Source organism: Crocodylus siamensis, chromosome 2, assembly GCF_052110815.1.
Source record: "Crocodylus siamensis isolate JL-2025a chromosome 2, ASM5211081v1, whole genome shotgun sequence".
Taxonomy (NCBI): domain Eukaryota; kingdom Metazoa; phylum Chordata; order Crocodylia; family Crocodylidae; genus Crocodylus; species Crocodylus siamensis.
The window spans coordinates 246,433,366-246,451,796 of NC_143396.1; the positions used below are offsets into that span (position 1 = coordinate 246,433,366).

An 18,431-nucleotide genomic window follows, 5' to 3' on the forward strand; every position below is an offset into this window, starting at 1 on the left:
AACATTCATTTTTTAGTACACAGCCTCAAAACCAGTTCTTTTAAGACCCCAATCCTTTTGTCTGATAAAAAATGGGTGGAGGAGTAAAGAAGGATCTAGTGTACTGATTTAGCAACTGCTGTCCTGTGCCTTACAACTGAGATTGTAGTATAAGAGTCAGGATCTGTTTAAGCTGGTACAGTGAGTTCCTTTACAGTTTCATGATTTTGTGTACAACTACTTCAATTTAGCATGCTTAGTACTGATTTAGATAGCTTGTCCTTCAATTGTTTGGAGATATTTCTTTTATACCTTGGTTCTAATTATTTCAATTATCTTTCTATCTTTATATAAAGAATCCACAGATAAATGAAATTAATAGTAGTAAAAAGTGTATCAGTATTAGGATTTCACAGTTTAAACTTAGAGGAAGCAACACAGTAAAAAATGGTCCATGTGTACAATACAACCCTAGTGGTTTAATTTATAAATAAAATTCAGCCCAGAAAGTGCTTACATTTTCTAAATGTTTCTTTAGCAGTGCTGAGAACGTTGCATTGCATTCTCTTTTTTATGACATACCTTTTGTGCTTGACACTTACACAACTAAATTTCAGTACAGGGGGGATGAAAACTTATGCAAGCTGCTTGGACAGGAAAAAATATTAAAACATTTGTTAATGTGTCTCCAGGTACCTTGCTGTATTCTGCAATGTTGAATATATCGCAACATTTCAGTTAACAAACAATCATTTTCCCTGTTGTTACTAGAGATCTGTGGTCTACTAGAAACCACCCCAAACCAAATTCTCAGACGAAATGTTAAAGCTTGAACTCATTTTGGTTAGGAAAAACATCTAGTAAAATGCTGTCTGTAGTGAAATGATAGCTATGGTAAAGCTACAACCCTTCTCAACTCAATTTAACTTAATGAAAGGTGAACTTCAAAGCCTAAATGAGACCATTGAAGTGCTAAAATTATTGAACACCAGATTTATTTTTCCTTTTCAGTCTGAGCAAGAAAGAGAAAATGTTGCAATATGACATTAAAATTTCACAGTTGAAATAAAGTCTGGAAATTTAAAATTCCAGAAGCAGGGTAACCTCAGTTGAGAGAGATGTGCACAATTTTCTGTTCCTGTTAAAGAAAACTGTATGGGTAGTTTTCTTTTGCCCCTGATGTGAAAAACTCCAAAAGTTTCTTAACTATTTAAGTCAGAACTTTATGGTCTCAAGAGGATTTATTTAATCAGCAGTCCCTGGTAAGATAGGTTAGTGAGCACATGGGACTGGATCATTCTTATGGTGTTTGAAACACGCATCTTACACATAATTTGGGGCCATTTGGGGACAGGCTGTCATCTTGCTAACCTTACACAAGGTGATGGAATTTGCCCCTGAATTGTTTCTCATTTTGGTCACTAAAAGCTGCCATGCTATTTGAGCCATAGGCAATTGTAGCTAATGCTGGTAGACAGCGGGGACTCTGAGAGAGATGCAATCTTAGCAGAGAACTGTTCAGTGAACTAAAACACAAAAAGGAAGCTTACAGGAATGGAAACTTGGACAGGAGGAATATAAGAATATTGTTCAGGCATGCAGGGATAAAAATCAGGAAAGTCAAAGTGCAACTGAAGTTGCAGCTAGCAAGGGATGTGAAGGGTAGCAAAAAGGGTTTCTACAAATATGTCATTAACAGGAGGAAGAACAAGTAAAATGTAGGTCCCTGACTGAATAGGGGAGCCAGCCTAGTGTCAAATGAAGAAAAGGCTGAAGTACTCAATGGCTTTTTTTAACCTCACAGGCAAGGTCAGCTCCCAAACTACACCTCGCAGCACAATTTTGAGAGAAGGTGAGCAACCGACAGTGGTGAAAGAACAGGTTAAGGACTATTAAGAAAAACATCACTTGTAAAAGTCCCTGGGGCCAGATGCGATGCACCCAAGAGTGCTGAGGGAGTTGGCCAGTGTGATTGCAGAGCTGCTGACCATTATCTTTGAAAACTCATGGTGGTTGGGAGAGGTCCCGAACAATTGGAAATGGGCAACTATAGCATTTCACCCCAAGAAAGGGAAGAACTACAGACTAATCAGCCTCACCTCAGTCCCTGGAAAGATCATGGAGCACGTCCTCAGGGAATCCATTTCTAAGCACTTGAAGAAGGTGATTAGGAACAGTCAGTATAGATTCACCAAGGGCAAGTCATGCCTGACCAATCTGATTGCCTTTTATGATGCGATGACTGGTTCTGTAGATGCAGGGAGCGGCAGATGTGATATTCCTTGACTTTATCAAGGCTTTTGATATTCTCACATACCATTCTCACAAGCAAGCTAGGGAAGTATGGCTTGGATGAATCCACTCTAAGGTGGAAAGAAAACTTGTTTGGTCATCAGGCTTAAAGGATAGTAATCAATAGCTTAATGTTGGCACCCAGAATCAAGTGGCATGCCCCAGGGGTTGATCTGGGAGCCAGTTTTTTCTGCATCAACTATCTGAAAGTTGAGGGAGTGTACCCTCAACAATTTTCTCAAATATGTAATATCACCTAATCAGGAAATGGAAAAGAGCACTAATTACATCATACAAAAGAATGGAATATAGTATGCAGTCATATCCAAATTCTAAATTGATCAATAAATCAAAGTAGTAAAACAAGCTTTAAACAATATAGAATATTCTGCCATGGTCTCTTCATTTTATACAGTAATAAAGAACAACTTATAATACTTCTTCCTAAACCCTTCATGATTAATATTTTTCTTTGTCTATATTATTTCCTTCAACATTGTTTAGAAGCAGAAAGAGAGCTTAAAATTCCTTTTTCACCAAAAGGCATTTTTTTCTCCATGTTATAACTTCTGAGTTCCAATTTAGTCTAATTTTTTCTTAATAATATATGTTTGTTTGTTTTTAAAACTACATGGAAAAAATCCCTGTATATGACTCATTATCCATCTTCAAAATATGTTGTATTACCTGTATCTAAATAGTAATTTTGTTCCCCTTCAACCCATCTTGAAGGGGTAATGACTTCTTCAGTAAAAGCTAGATTGTGCCTTGAGCTACACACTTGTCCAGGACATACCTGAGGGTACTGAAGGAATTGGCCGGTGTCATAGCAGAACCACTGGCACAGCTGTTTGAGTGCTCGTGGTGCTTGGGTCTGGTTCCAGAGGACTGGAAAGGGGCCAATGTGGTCCCTATTTTCAAGAAAGGAAGGCCAGTTAGTTTCACCTCTATCCTTGTATTTGAAAAAATTATCAAGGATTATATTTGTGGGAGTCCAGTGGGAAAAATAATGCAGCAGGGCATTATCATGGGTTTGTAGCAGGTAGATCATGCCTGACTAATCTGGTTTATTTTTATGACCAGGTCACAAACACTTGGATTTTAGGAATGCCTTTGATACAGTATCTCACCCCATTCTCATAAATACATTAAGAGGCTGTGACTTAGATGTTCACACAGTCCAGTGGGTGGCAAATTGGCTTGTGGGTCATACCCAGAGAGTGGTGGTGGATGGGTTGGTATCGACCTGGAAGGATGTGAGCAGTGGGGTCCTGCAGGGCTCAGTCCTTGGACATATACTCTTCAGTATCTTTATCAGTGATTTGGGTATGGGAGTGAGGTGTACTTTATCCAAGTTTGTGGCTAATACTAAATTTTGGGGCAAAGTGAACACACCAGAGGGTAGGGAATGACTGCAGGTGGACCCAGACAGGTTGAAAGAGTGTGCTGAACAGTAGGATGGAGTTCAACACGGACAAATGCAGAGTGGTGCACCTACAGTATAAAAATATCCAGCACACTTACTGGCTGGGAAGTGACCCTCTTGGCAGAACATCAGTGGAAAGGGATCTCTGAGTCATAGTGGACTTCAAGATGAACATGCATCGTCAGTGTGACGAAATCATCAGCAAAGCTAACTGCGCTTTATCATGCATTAGCAAATGCATGATGAATAGATCCAAGGAGGGGATACTTCCCCTCTATACAGCATTGGTCAGACCACAGGTGGAGTACTGCATCCAGTTTTGGGTGCCATACTTTAAGCAGGAAGTGGATAACCTAGAGAAGGTGCAGAGAAGGGCCACTCGTATAGTTAAGGGTTTGCAGGCCAAGCCCTATGAAGACAGACTAGGGGACCTGGATCTCTTCAGCCTCTAAAAAAGAAGGCTGAGAGATGATCTTGTGGCCACCTACAAATTCTTTAGCGGGGGCAGCAAGGAACTGGAGATGCTCTGTTCACCAGGGTGCCTCCTGGGGTAACAAGGAACAATGGTCACAAACTGACAGAGAGCAGATTTAAGCTGGACATCAGGAAAAACTTCTTCATGGTAAGCGTTGCCAGAATCTGGAATGGGCTACCAGGGGAGGTGGTGCTCTCTGCTACCTTGGGGGTCTTTAAAAGAAGACTGGATAGACATCTGGCTGGGGTCATCTGACCCCAGCACTCTTTCCTGCCCAGGGCAGGGGGGCAGACTTGATTATCTGATGAGGTCCCTTCTAACCCAAGCATCTATGAATCTATATCAGAGGGAATAAGACCCCTAATTTATACCTCTCTGCAGACCATCTGAACCTTTGGGCTAGGGACAGACATTCTAACCTGCAGAGACTGAACCAATTTGTAAGTGGATAGACATTCACTTTTAATTCAGGAAATGCAGGCACATGCCTGCAGTGGCTCAGGCTATAAGCTGGGGGGCACTAGAGTGAGCCATCCCTTCACTTCCACAGTCCTGAGCTGAAAAAGGGCATGGCCAGGCCCCGGCAGGACACTATGTTTAGGGAGGGGTTTAAACTACCACCCTGGCCTGACAGTCCCCAGCTGGGATGTGCCTGGAGGGAGAGGGGGAGGCAGCCCTCGCCAGGCTTTCTCCCCTGCTCAAGGGGTGGGAGTGTTGCCTGCCCCCAGGCCCCAGCCCCTGGTTACCACTCTGAGGCAAAAGGGGCAGGGGTGAATGCCTGCAGAAGCCAGGGGTAGTTTTGGTGGCAGCTACTCTCAGTGGGGGCATGTGCCCCTTTCCCTGTGTCTTGCCCCCATGTGTCACCTATGATGGATGCCTCTCAGCATTAGCTAGCATGGGGGTGGTGTGACCATGACCAGATGCTGCCTGGGGTCTGTGGCGCTAGGGTCCATGCTCTGGGAGAGGGGAGGCCGTGAGCAGACGCTGCTGTGCCTGCAGCCTTCACCTTGTCCTCAGCCAGCCAAAGCTCCAGCTAGGGAGGAGAGGGGCAGGACCAGCCCTGTTCTCTGAAGCAGACAACTCAGCTCAGCCCAGCCCAGGGTTGAAAAGCATGCTGGGAGACTCTGATTTAACTTTAACCAGGAAGGGTTCTGGGACTCAAGTTCCATAAATTGGTTTGACCCAAATCAGTTAAGTCTGATATTACATTCAACCAGGTTTATCTTAAACCAGTTTTGGCCATTTTGAAACTGGCTTATGTCCACTGAACTTAGGTTCTGTTACAGGTTTAAACCAGTTTCTGATCATTTAAAACAGTTTGTGTGTAACTTCTGTCCCTAGCCTTGATCTATCAAGTGCTTCCTGCTCCCATTCTTCTCTGAACAGGTGAGCTAAGGAAGGGCAAATTTTCCCTCTAGTTACAACCCTAATGCTGGCCAGGATAATAGAGTCGGTGATGGGGCTTTTCAACCAGATATTTAGCTTCAGATGGAGCTCTATATTGTTTAAAAGCACTGGCTTCAGTTTCAAAGCCTGTTGTAGCCACATCTTGATTTGCAGACAATGGAAGTTCAGCACCAAAACCAGGTTGAAGTCTTGTCTTTGGCACCAGCCCTGATCTAGTTGACTGTGTTTGCACAGGTTTCAGTTTCCATGAGAGTTGCCTTCTAGGCAGAAATGTTTCATGTCACTGGCCATGTGATGATAAAGGTGGCCTTTGCCTGCTAGCATCAGGCTATTAAATAAGTAACTTGAAGCCATAGGCAGTACTGTGAAAAAATGTGGAAAAATGTTTTGGTCATTAGTTTGTGACAAATGAATTTATGATTATTGTGTCCCACCATAAAATTGAGTGTAACTTGAGATTTAAAAAATGTGGAAAATATGAAAATGTAGAAATCTACCTGATCTCTTAAAGCTCCAAATAAGTTACCTTCATTTCCATTGTAATTAATTAGCCAATCAGTTTTCCCTTTTAATTTTATCAGAAGCCAAATGCCAAATCCAAAGACTCTTGTCAAATGGAATCACTGGCCAAAGTTTCAGAAAACAACAGCAAGTTCTACAGTTAAGGGTTTCTTAGGATTTTAATAAGAGCTTATTCTCTTTGTCTGAGTGTTTAAATGCAAAATTTAGAATTCCAGTTTAGGTGCCTACATTTCAACCTTAGGCTCCTTGCTCAGGTCATGTTAAAATAATCTGTACACAGACACCTTTTGTAAGGCTGACAGTGCTCCTTTAAAGCCTCCAGATGGTGCTGTTTACTCAGACATTGAGATTTAGAAACTGGACAACGTTATCCATCCTCAGACAGTCATTTTCAGTGTCAGGCTTTCGTTTTTTAAATTATTTTCAGTTTCTACAGATGTGTTCTTTTGAATGGATTCAATAAAATTTTATAGCCTTCATTTGAAAAATAGTAGGATTATTGTGATTTGTGCTTTCTAGCAGAAAATATTTCTCCATGACAGGGACATAGCCAGGGTTAGAGCTCACTGTTCTCTGCTCATGCCTCTCCTTGATGCCCACCAAGGAGTTAGATCTCACTGTTCTCTGCTTATGCCTCTCTTTGGCGCCCACTGTATGCACATTTACTTTTAGCAGGGATTTTAATTTGCGTAACAAAACTGTTGTTTGAATACTTATTTTATTTAAGAAAGGCTTCTGGCTCATGGTACCTTTGCATACTCTTATATATAATATTCAGGCCTCAAACCACTCTTCCAACAGCCTCCTACTCCATACCACAGATTTTTCAGGTCATATACATGGTCGGGGTTCTTTCTCCTTGTGTGGCAAATACAGGCCTTATTAGATGTGGCACATTTCACAGCAAATAGAAAATATATTCAACATCTAAAATACTGGTAGTGGAGGGTTTTGAAATACAAATATGAAATAACAAATATCAAAAATACAGGTATTTTATGGGACAGGCATATTTCACCATTCGCCTTTGGTACTAGAGATGAGCAGCATCCTATTTTTGAAATCCTGAAATATTCAACATTCTCTTAAAATATATAGTAACTACTTTAGGCAGGTGTAACAGTTCTACACTAGTAAAACACATGAAAACTTTGTTTATTCACTATTTTATGCTTATGAAACCAGCTTGTCTCTCAAGGACAATATTACTATTGTTCTTCAAAAAATAACCAGTTATGTGAATAGCTGTAAGACAGTACCCTTGCAGGTTCTGTGGTTAGAGACATAACAACGGCCTAATTCTCACTAGCACCACTTCCATTCTCTCTCAAAACAAAACAAACAAAAAAAACACAACCCACTTCAAAAGGGCTTAAGTGTCTTAGACTTCTAAGTCCCATTTCAATAAGATTTAGTCTGCTAAGTGCTTGGGCCCCATTTGTGGATGGGACTGTAATTCCTCAGATACTTGGGCACCTTTTGAAACTGTTAACCTAAATTTATTTTTAACTGCAAGTTGAGCTAGTAACTAACTATCTGATGTCCATAAATATGAAGATCATGACATATCAAACCTGAATGATTATCATGTCTGAACATTAATGTAATTCATGGTTGATAATCTATCATGCAGAAAAAAAATGCCAAAATTATGTCTGGTTTTGCTTTTGTTCTGTGCAAAAAACAAGAGCAATCATGTGAAATCTTCCAGGAAAAAAAATTTTAAAAATGTTCAGGGGGGTGAAAAATAGTGACTTTCAACCATTCTTATGCCAAACCATCTGTACTGGTTGACCAGCAGTACTTATTAAGTGCTTACATTTGGCCTTACCTATTGCTTAGTTTGTTTTTGCCAAGTCTCACCCACCTGTGTACTCTGACAAGAATCAAGTGGCTTAAGTACTTCCAGCTATTCCTTCTCCCTACTGAACCATTGCATCTCAAGGCAACTTTGTTCAATACTGTCCTCTACCCAGAAATGGCTGTAAAAGGGATGCAGCTGCCATACTTGGCTTCTGAAGAGAGAGCTTGCAGCCCATCTTTCCTCCCCACACACAGCTAGTACCATGTTCCATAAAAAAAAAAAAACCAGGGTCTCACCACAACATCATGATCAATCTCTCTCAAGAGTGCATCATCAACTATCCCCAGACAGTCTGAACACAGTCCTGAACCAGAATTCTTAGAAAGACACCAACCCATTTTTATCATTCTTTGCCTGGTTATGAGGACAAGATTTCACTGTGCGATGCAATCCTGGTTTTTAAAAAAAATAGAATATTCATTTTCCATGTTGTCATTTTCCTAACAAATATGTTTTTTCTTTTTCTTTCTTTGTTCTTATCTGGTAAGGGGTTTGTAAGCAAGCTGGATGAATTCATTCACTGGTTAAATGAAGCCATGGAAACGACAGAGAATTGGACTCCTCCTAAAGCAGAGACAGACAGCCTTAAACTATACCTGGAGACACACTTGGTAGGACAAGATTTTATTGCGATTGCTATCAGTAATTGAAGTGTTCTGCTATGCTTTCTTTTAGTAGATTATTTTTTTTCTAATTACTGGTATGCACCTATATTTTAATACAATATTTATAGCATGACAAATTGTTGTAGTCAAGATTCCAACAAAATTATCATCTCTGTAAAAAAGAAAATTCCTTGTATTTATGGCATATGTGAACCAAAAGCTCCCTTTGAAAATGAAATTAGAAAACTGAATTGCATTGCAATTCAGAAATTATCTTCAAAAAATGAAAGAAAATGGAAACAATGAAAGGTAAAGAATAATGGTGTTTCTGCTAGCAATTCTAGGATTCTTGCTAGGATTCTTGTAATATTAATGAAGCTCTCATTATCAAGCAAATCTTTTTCTACCTTCCATATTTTTAACCATGGCACAGATTCATTTAAATAAAATATTTTAAAAGATTATTTCAATCATTTTAGCTTATGTGCATTTCTATCATGTAATTAATACAACTGTCAGTATCCTTGTTCTTGTGCAAAAACCAAAACATTGGGTGGAAGTGGAAAACACTTGGATGAATAAGCTTTTGAATATATTACTGGCAAGAATTACAGATTGATAAACCTCATGAGGTTTTACTGAACATTTCTAACAGCTGATACTGGTTATAAGGAGGTAAAACAAACTACTATAGTTGAATTGTAATAAAACATGAAAAGCAACTATATTGTCAAATTAAATGAGATTTTTAGATGCTGAAAATTCCACACTTAGATTTTTTTCTTAATTCTAGAAAACGCATAGGATAGAGCTCTTCCTGTCTGTGGAGAATGAGATTTTCTTCTTGATTGAGATTTTTGGTGCTATACTAATGCAGACAATAAAATAAATGTTCCTTAAAGAAAAGTGCAGTGTCTAGAAAGGCCATCACACCTCAATAGCTAAAATACTGAAGTTGTGTGTGTGTGTGTGTTACAAAATGAATTTTTCAAATATTTTTTGGAAACTCCAATAACTGTTTCCGTATCCGCAGTCAGGTAATGCTATTGCTTAGGTTACTAGGAGCAATATTTATTGGAGCTTTTTAGGTAAGCACCCTTTGGTGCTTACATGTCCATTTGGGTAATGTAGAATAGGAGGGGAGAAGAGATGGGGGGGGTGAAAATCAGTTTCCCCCTTTGACAACATTGGAAATCTATAATTTTCTAATGCCCTGATAAGATCAGATAAGATCAAATAAGATAAACTGTATTTGATTAAATTAAACCCACTCACCCAACATTTGTCCCGAAGACCAGAGTTAGGTCCAATTCAGTTACTAATCATTTTATTTTTTTTAAACTAGAAAAAATGTGCATCTGCTAACTGGAGTTCTCTCAAGATGCATAGAGTATGTAACATGATCTTGAAAAATGCTTATCTTGAAGAATGGAGAGGTTCAAAATGTTAACATAAAATACTAGAGTATTTCAGTTTCTGAACACATGGATAGCAACAATACTGTCCAGTAGGGTTGTGCAAAGCTTCAGTTGCTAATTCAGTTCGGAGGAGATTTGGCCCAGTTCGGCGGTTGAATCTCTAAATCCAAATAGAATCAGGAGACCAATAAAAAGATCCGAATCAATCTGAAGCCTCCAAATCAATTTGGAAAAGCTTTGAAGGAGATTTGGAGATTCAGGCAGTCCACGCTCGCTGCCACAAGGAACTGGACACAGACTCCATGCCAGTAAGTAGGAGGTGGGGGGGGGGATGGAAAAAGGGGGCGGGGACTATGGGGGGACCCCTGCCTGCTCCCCCACCCCCTCAAGCAGTTCACGAACCCCACCCACTCTCCCAGACACATCAATGGCTGCCCTACCTGGCCCCAGCATCCCAACACTTAAAAAAAGAAAAGAAAAAAAGCCTTGCATTCACCAGCTGCTCCAGCAGTTGTCAGGGCTCCCGGGAGCTCATGGCAGAGGCCCCCCCATGCAGCACAGGGCAGTCAGGTGTGCAGCAGGGATCACTGCCCCACCTGGCAGAAGCCAGTGAGTGTGGGGCTTTTTTTTTTCTTTCAAAGTGCCAGGATGCTGGGGCTGGGCGGGGCAGCCATTGATGGGGCTGGGAGAGTGGGCAGGGGATGGGGCCTATTTGATTTGGAGATTCAGCTGATTTGCACAGCGGCCAAACCTCCAAATCAGATTTGGGTCAGTGATTCAAATCACCAAATCGAATCACTGTCCCCTGAATCAGCCAAATCTGAATCAGAAGCGAATACTAGCTGCTTTGCACAGGCCTACTGTCCAGCTCTGTTAAAGAAAAAAAACCCCCTGAAAACCTGGATTGCTTGCATTTTGGCTTGTTTTATTTAAAAAAAAAAAAAAATAACAGTGAACCTTTAGCCTCATTTCTCCTTGAATTTAAAATAACATGTGCTGTGGTATTCCCTTTCTCTATAGTGGAATATTGAATTATTAAAATAGGGAATATTTTTGTAATGGGAAGATAGATTTACTTGTATTAATTAGAGTGTCAGCTTTTCACTGGTATTGGTCTGACAGAAAATCTAATCTGTGTTTAAACAGAAGCATATGAACTTCAATTCACATTAAGTTCAGTGTTAAAAATTCCTCTTGGTTTAGCATTCTAAGTCAGTTCTGATCAAAGGCATTGTGAGCCTTTCTTCTGTTTTTGCCAAGTCTTTCCCACGTATGAACTCTGACAAGGATCAAGTGGCTTGAGTACTTCAGGCTAGTTTGTCTCCCTATTGGACCATTCCCTGTCATGGAAACTTTATTCAATACTTTCTTCCACTCAAAAGTAGCTGTAAAATGGAGGCAGCTGCCACACTTAGCTTTGTGAGGGGGCTTAACCCCCTCAGGGTTTTTTTGTTTTGGTTTGGTTTTGGTTTTGGTGTGGTTTTTTGTACAAGGCAGGTTTTATAAATTTGAATGCTTTCTGCTTCTAGAAATTGTTTTTTTGAAGGAGAGGGTGCTTACCTGATTTCTGGTTCACTCCTTTGTGAGCTTCCAGACTGTAGCAGTATGTTATTTTAAGCCTTCTGGTATGAGGTTCAGTTTTGAGTTGACCTACCAAATAAAGAAACAAACTTCCTCCCCACAGATTGCATCTAGTCTAGCAAACTTCATGTCCATGATTTCCCATAGTCCAGTTCCTTTGGTGGTGTCAATAGTGGAAACTGTACTGTAGCCATGTCATAGACATTTTTATCTAATAAAAATAAGACCTTAGCCCTGGCTCAAATTGTCATTGCCACCTGTGACCCTGCTCTGTTTGAAACACCTGGTTGCAATAGAAAGTCAAGTGTCAATAAAAAGAATATTTTGCACTTATTGCTTAACTCCCTGCTGTCACCATCTGCAGTGGAGAAAAAAGGATATACAGATGAGGGAAAGATAATTTGCTTTCTTTCTACCTATTTGGATGCTCTCACAAGAATGGCACTAGTACAGTTTTCCAAAGGGCTCATAAATTCTTGCATGTCAAGTTCTGCACCTTCATTTCAGGATCAGAGCAGATTACTATTAATATACAATAAATGTTAAGGCCTTCCCTTTCCTAAAATGGATTAAGTTAGAATCCTCCTTTCCATCCCAAGTTGTATCTCACACCTTCCTGTGAGAAACCTTTTTACCTTTGGGTAGGTAGTTTAAATATGGCTCGGATACCAGTGAATGAAACTGACTGGAGTACTGACTTTCATCTACAGCAATCTTCTAATCTGGGAGAATTTATTTTTTGTTTAGAATCAGGGCAAGAGCCAAAACCTAGAAATTTCCAGAACTCTCTAATTCCCAGGTATTTCCTTTCATATAATTATATTTCATTTTACTCATAATGTTCCTCAAAGAAAGTGTATTCCTTGGGATCCCCTGCAGCTGCTTACTGGTATTGAAATGATTCTTGTTAGGTTTCCAAGTGTCCACTACAGAATAACAGCAGTGAAACTGATCAGAGTGAACTTAGGAACCCCTACCGTGGAACCTCTGATTTCCCAGCAGGCTCCCAAGTGAACTGATCAGAAAAATTAATTAAACCAAGATATTTTCGGAAAACATTTTTGGTTTGACAGATTAGTTTGTTTTGTCAGAAAATTCTCAACTGGCTCTACTAGGGAACAGAAGTCAGGTAGGTAACAGTATATGTGAACTACTAGTCTCAATTAAGTTCTTAGTGAAAAGTTACCTTCATCAAAAGATGTAGACAAAAATTGCTTGAATTCTTTTTATAATGAACAGGACTGTCAGGATGGATGAGATTTTTCACTATAAGCGCTGGTCTTTGTAGGCCAAGATTGAGACTTATGGGTGGGATGTTTGACATGAAGCTCTGCTGCCTATACTTTGTGTCTTGTAAATTGATTAAACTAGACTTACCTAGCACCTTGCATGGCCATATTTGTTTAATCATTCAGATGGGTAAAGACAATTAGTTCTGTAACCACTCTTATGACATTGTCCAGTAACCCATATGTCTGTAGATATAAAATACTACTCACAACAACTGAAAACAAAACCACATTCACCCCTCTAATATTCATATACTTTAAAATTTATAGACAGTCTTAGCTTGACCCAGGTAAAACCACACAAAGTAATTATGAAAATACAGCTAGAAGCGGGGGAAAGGGAAAATGTAAGTACACATTCTGAAGCAGGAATTCTCAGTGTAATGGATATGACCACTATAACTTTATGATTGTATTAAGAGGGAAGGGTTCTAGCAGTTCTAGCTGTCTGGAAGAGATGTTACAGGGAATCCCATTATGGAAAACTTGACACACACTCCTTTAAAAGTAGACTTAACAATATAATGGCAAGAAATATGCTAGGGCTCTAATTCTCTGAAGGAAGGCAACTGTAAAGCCAGGCCATTTTCTTTCTTGAGAGTATTCAGAAGCTTAAGAAACTCTCACCCAAGATAATTGGTATTGTATTGTTTTTTAAGAATAGCATCCAAACACATAGTTTTCAGATGCAAGGAAGACTGAGCTGTCTTTGGAAAAAAATAAAAATGACAGATGTCTTCAATGGAGAAATCCATATAGAAATTGCAAAGCAAAGAAAAATATATGTGAAAATGTGGGAAATTTCTTCTGGAGTGGGTAAAATGAGAATGATTCAGCATTGTGCTTCTGGTCTGACATAGTTACTACCACCATTTGTCTTGTCCATTGCTTGCTTTTTCTCCATTTTTTTCTGATCCCTCTATAAGCACACTTTCATTTTTTCCTTCCTGTCTGTCAGTGTCTACCTGATGGCTTCGGATCTCTCTTCCTCCTGTAGCTGAAGACCACCACATGCTGCCTGGGGCAGAGGTAGCTGCATAGGACTAGCTCTTAGAATCTCTCACAGCCCAGCTCAGTGCCCTTGAGACAGGGAATGGAAATATAGTCCTATGAATTAATGCCTTCGCTTGGCATTGTGTACATATAAGATGTTTCTTTGGCCAGTAGCTTTGGAACATTGTCAGCAGGAGGGTGACTTCTCAAGAAGTCAGATGCTGCTTTATCTAAAACCATGGGAAGACATTTGCATTGGACGAAACAGACAGATTTAGGATCATACTTTATTTTTCACCAACAGCCCAAATCATTGGTCAGGAGCTACCCAGAATAAAAAGCATCATTTTAGACCTCTGAGTTGTAGATTTAGATACTTATACCATATATGACACAAATCCATATGTATGCAAGTAAGGTAATACTTCCTCAGAAATCAAGTCAGTGAGTTAGAAAATATGCTCGTATTATAAAAGTTTGAAGAGAAATGAAAATACTGAGCACGTGGAAAGATGCCACCAAGAAAGAATCTTTTGAAAACTGGATTCTGATTTACTTTACCTTTCATAACTCTTCTGTTTCAGTTATGCTGATTTCTGCCCATTGGCTCTCTGATCAAAAGCAGCTTCTAAACAGACTTCATGAACAGTCATGGTGGTAGGCAAATCAGTTTGAATCAAAACCAGCTTCCTGAAGACAGCTCATGAACAGAAAGGATATTTCTAGATAATACTGTCTCACTTGTGAAACCAGATGGATTTTTTTACCAGCCCAACAAATAGGAATTCATGCTGCTATTCTTTACCCAGCCCATTTGTGGGCACATTCATTCCCATGCAGAAATTGTTGCTTTTGGTAGAGCAAAGAAACAAGTAATAATTGAGGAAATGGGAGTGACTGTTGCAAAAGAATCAAAAAATGTTTATTAAGCTGTTAAATTCATGGAAGCCTACAGGTTTTGATATTGTAATCTTTATTTTAACATTTTGTTATTACTGCAATGCTCTGCCTTGCTTTGTTCAGCTTCCTAATTATGTGGCAGCTTTTTGTCTCCTATTAGGTCTTTAGGCTTTAGGCTGTTCTGTGTCTGGTAGCATACTGAAAACAGGGTATAGGGCAAAACTGAAGTATTTCTAAATATGAATGGTACCTTTTTGCAATCATGTTGATAACTGAAAGATTTTTTTTTCTCCAGGAGTAGCTACAGACTAATAGAATTACGTGCAGAAACTTCCTCTTTCAGAATGGCTATCACTTTGTATTGTTCTCAGTAAGATTTAGACCACAGGCTGCCTTCAGTTAGCTGTCCATTCAGTTAGGAGGCAAGTATCTCCCTTTGTTCTTAATGACACTGAGGGTACATACATACCATATTTACTTGAATATAAGACAAGGTTTTCTTCACTGATCAGTATGGGGAAAACAAGCTCCTCATCTTACATTCACACACAAGGAAACCTCATTAAATACATTGTCTATCATTAAACTGCTGCCAAAAGCAGCATGTGCTCAGTAATGGAAACCAACTACGAAGCTGATTAAATGCAGCCAACACTAAGCATGACTATAAAATACATGGCCCATATTGGGCAAACATACTGATGGGAACCCTTTTTTAAAAATTATTATGAAAGTACCAAAAACTAAAAAAACTGCTTCTATCAGCTTACATTGTGTTACGAAAAGAACTACATCAATTACAGGCCAACAAAATAATAAAATACGCTTCCATCAGCTTACATTACCATATAAAACCTACATCAACTAAGAAGAAAATGAAACAATGAGGTGTTAAAACTTTAAAAATTGCTTCCATCAGCTTCAACAAATAAGACCAACAAAAACAGAATATTTATACACTTTCCAACAATTCTCCCCTTCCCCAAAATCCCTTTAATCCAGGGGCCTGGACACTTTTTAACTACTGCATTATTCCCTGTCACCTTCCAAGCTTGTGTATTAATGCCTGTCACCCCTTGTCCCATGTATATTTCTTGTTTTAGCCCTATCACACCTTTCCCTACCCAACCCCTGGCCTGAGGCTATAGCTCCACCGCCTCTCAGGGCTCATCTTTTCATCCTCCTAGATCTACTGGGGATCTCCATTCTTCTTTTTGTCGATAAATCCATCACCTGCTCCTTACCTGGTTCTCTTGTGTCCTGCCAGCAATACCACCCCAGTTTGCTCAAGCCCAAACACAAGGTATCTTGTACCTAGAATTCCAGTTGTTGCAAGACTAGTAAGTTTCTTTTCTTCCTCACTGCTGCGTGAAGACTCAGTATGGCTTTCCATACTTCCTCTGTCCTCCCTCTTGGCCCTGGCCCACACTCCATATAGAACTGCTACTACAGCAATTTGGCTCTTAGCCCCCAGCCACTTTAGGAGTTTCTTTGTCTTACCCCCGAGCATTCTCACAAACTGACACTTTTACAACACATGCCATATGCTTTCTTTTCCACAACACATTTTTCTGCTGCATTTGGCTGTTCTACACAATCCCTAGCTGTAATGGAGGAGCCATACCAGCACAATCTGATGTGCTAGTAGTATGCTAGTAGCCAACCAAAGTCCTGGTGCTGCTTCTGTCAGCTTTTTTCAAACAACTCCCTCCAAATTGTCTGCCACTGGGGACACAGTTCCCTTTTCCCTGACCCAGGTCTTGTTTTTTTTTTAGGGTCCACTAACTCCTTTGCGGCTATTGTCTGCATCCCACACTGATTCACAAATGTTACAATCTTTTTGTACACGGGCAGCATTATCCAAGCCCAGGATCATCAGAATGACCTTTTGCATGCATTGTATATATATTGCAATAATGTCCTTAAATAGTGCCAGACAAATACAGCTCAATTGGTACCCTCTTATCCCTTCTGTGCAGCACAGACTGACATATTTTGCATAAACACACAAAAATACATATGGGAAGCCCCATCCTCCCTTCAATTTCTCCTTGTATAACATTGTTCTCCTACGCTTTTCTTTTTGGCTTTCCAAAAGAGCACCAACACTTCCCATTGAATTCTACACAGTGTAGCCTATAACAGAGGGAACATCATGCCTACATATGATTGGGAGTACCACCACCTTAATTACATTTACCCACCCTGCCATTGACAGTCTGTAGTCATACCAGCTCCCCAGTTTTTATTTCACCTTCCCTTTCACCTTCTCCCAGGATGCTTTGTCTGTCAGTCAAGTGTCCACCTCCACTCACAATACCTTGATTTGGTCCATTGTGACCTGTAACCCCAGTTTTCCTGTTCCTTCCATCTTCCCACCACCAGGCACTTCCTTATTTGTATGTTTAGTTTTGCCCCAATGCCTTTCCATATTCATTTGTATATCTTATTGCCCATTCTAGGGACATGCTGTCTCTTCCATGTTGTGTATGGATATTAACATCATCCGTATACAACATACATTTTGCTTGCATGTCCTTTCCCCCAGGGATTGGCATGCCCTCCAACACATGATCTGTCCTGATCCTCTGTGCCAACAGCTTGATGACACATATGTATTGGAGTGGAGACAGGGGGCACCCCTTTTTCATGCCTGATCTGATCTTGGCTTCCTTCATTAGATAGCCATTCACTTCTACCCTATGCTGTGCTCCTTTGTATAAAATCTTGTTCCAACTTAGAAACTTTGGTAGGCCTCCCTTTTTGCTTAGAGTACCAAATAAGAACTCATAGTTCACCCAGTCATACATTCTTTCTAAATAAATATTTAGGAGTGCACATTCAATCCTCATTCTTGACAGTACCAAATCACTTCTTTAGTAATAGAGCTATAGTTACCACTCTACCAGGGACTGTGGAAGCCTGGTCACCGTGAACCACCTTTACCATGACTTTTTAAAATCTATTCACTAACACTGACGAATTATCTTGTAATCTAAGTTCACTAAAGTGATTGGCCTCCAGTTCTCCAAATTTTTCTCCTTTCTTGTACAATAATGTTATTATTTTTGTGTTCTTACCTGCATCAAGCTGCTCATTTTCCAGAAACTCCTGGAACACTGCTAACAGTTCCGGGCTTACGATGTCCTAAAAAGTCTTGTAAAATACTGCTGGGACCCCATCATTCCCTGGGCCTTTCTTGTCTTGAAGGTTTGGGTTGCCCCCCATAGTTATTCCAATGTCCATATCTTCTTCAGCTGATGCCTCTCACTATCCTCACTTCATCTCTGCACTGCCATAATACATATTCTTAAATCTCCTTCAGGCAAAATAAGAGGACCATTTTTCTCTTTCCTCCACCCACATGGCCTTTGTAAGGAAATGTTTCTCTATCCTTTCTCTCTAAGCCACTCCTTCAATAGGGTTTTTTTGTCTCTCAAATTTCTTCCACTATTGGGAATTCCTTCTCTGCCAGTTATAGGAGGTGCTGCACTGCAATATTGTAAACCTCCTTGGCTTTTTCCAGGCCCTGGCCTGGGCTTTTCCATGTATTCTGAAAAATGTCTCACATTCTTTCTTTAACTTCTTCCCATCATCTCACTCTGTTTCCTTGCTCCCCATTCTTGAGAGTAGCATTGTTCCAAGTTCATGACCACCACATCACCAATGGTCTTCTCCAC

The 18,431-nt window shown here is 40.0% G+C and overlaps 1 protein-coding gene across 4 annotated transcripts in view; it reads left to right on the forward strand.

The window, feature by feature from the left end:
- Positions 1 to 18,431, forward strand: part of AKAP6 (A-kinase anchoring protein 6) — a 351,442-nt gene that overhangs the window by 91,984 nt on the left and 241,027 nt on the right. For all 4 annotated transcript variants that reach the window (XM_090033572.1, XM_090033569.1, XM_090033570.1 and 1 more), the window contains exon 5: positions 8,454 to 8,576. In XM_090033572.1, the coding sequence (XP_089889698.1) occupies positions 8,454 to 8,576 (123 nt within the window). The remainder of the gene's footprint in view (positions 1 to 8,453; positions 8,577 to 18,431) is intronic.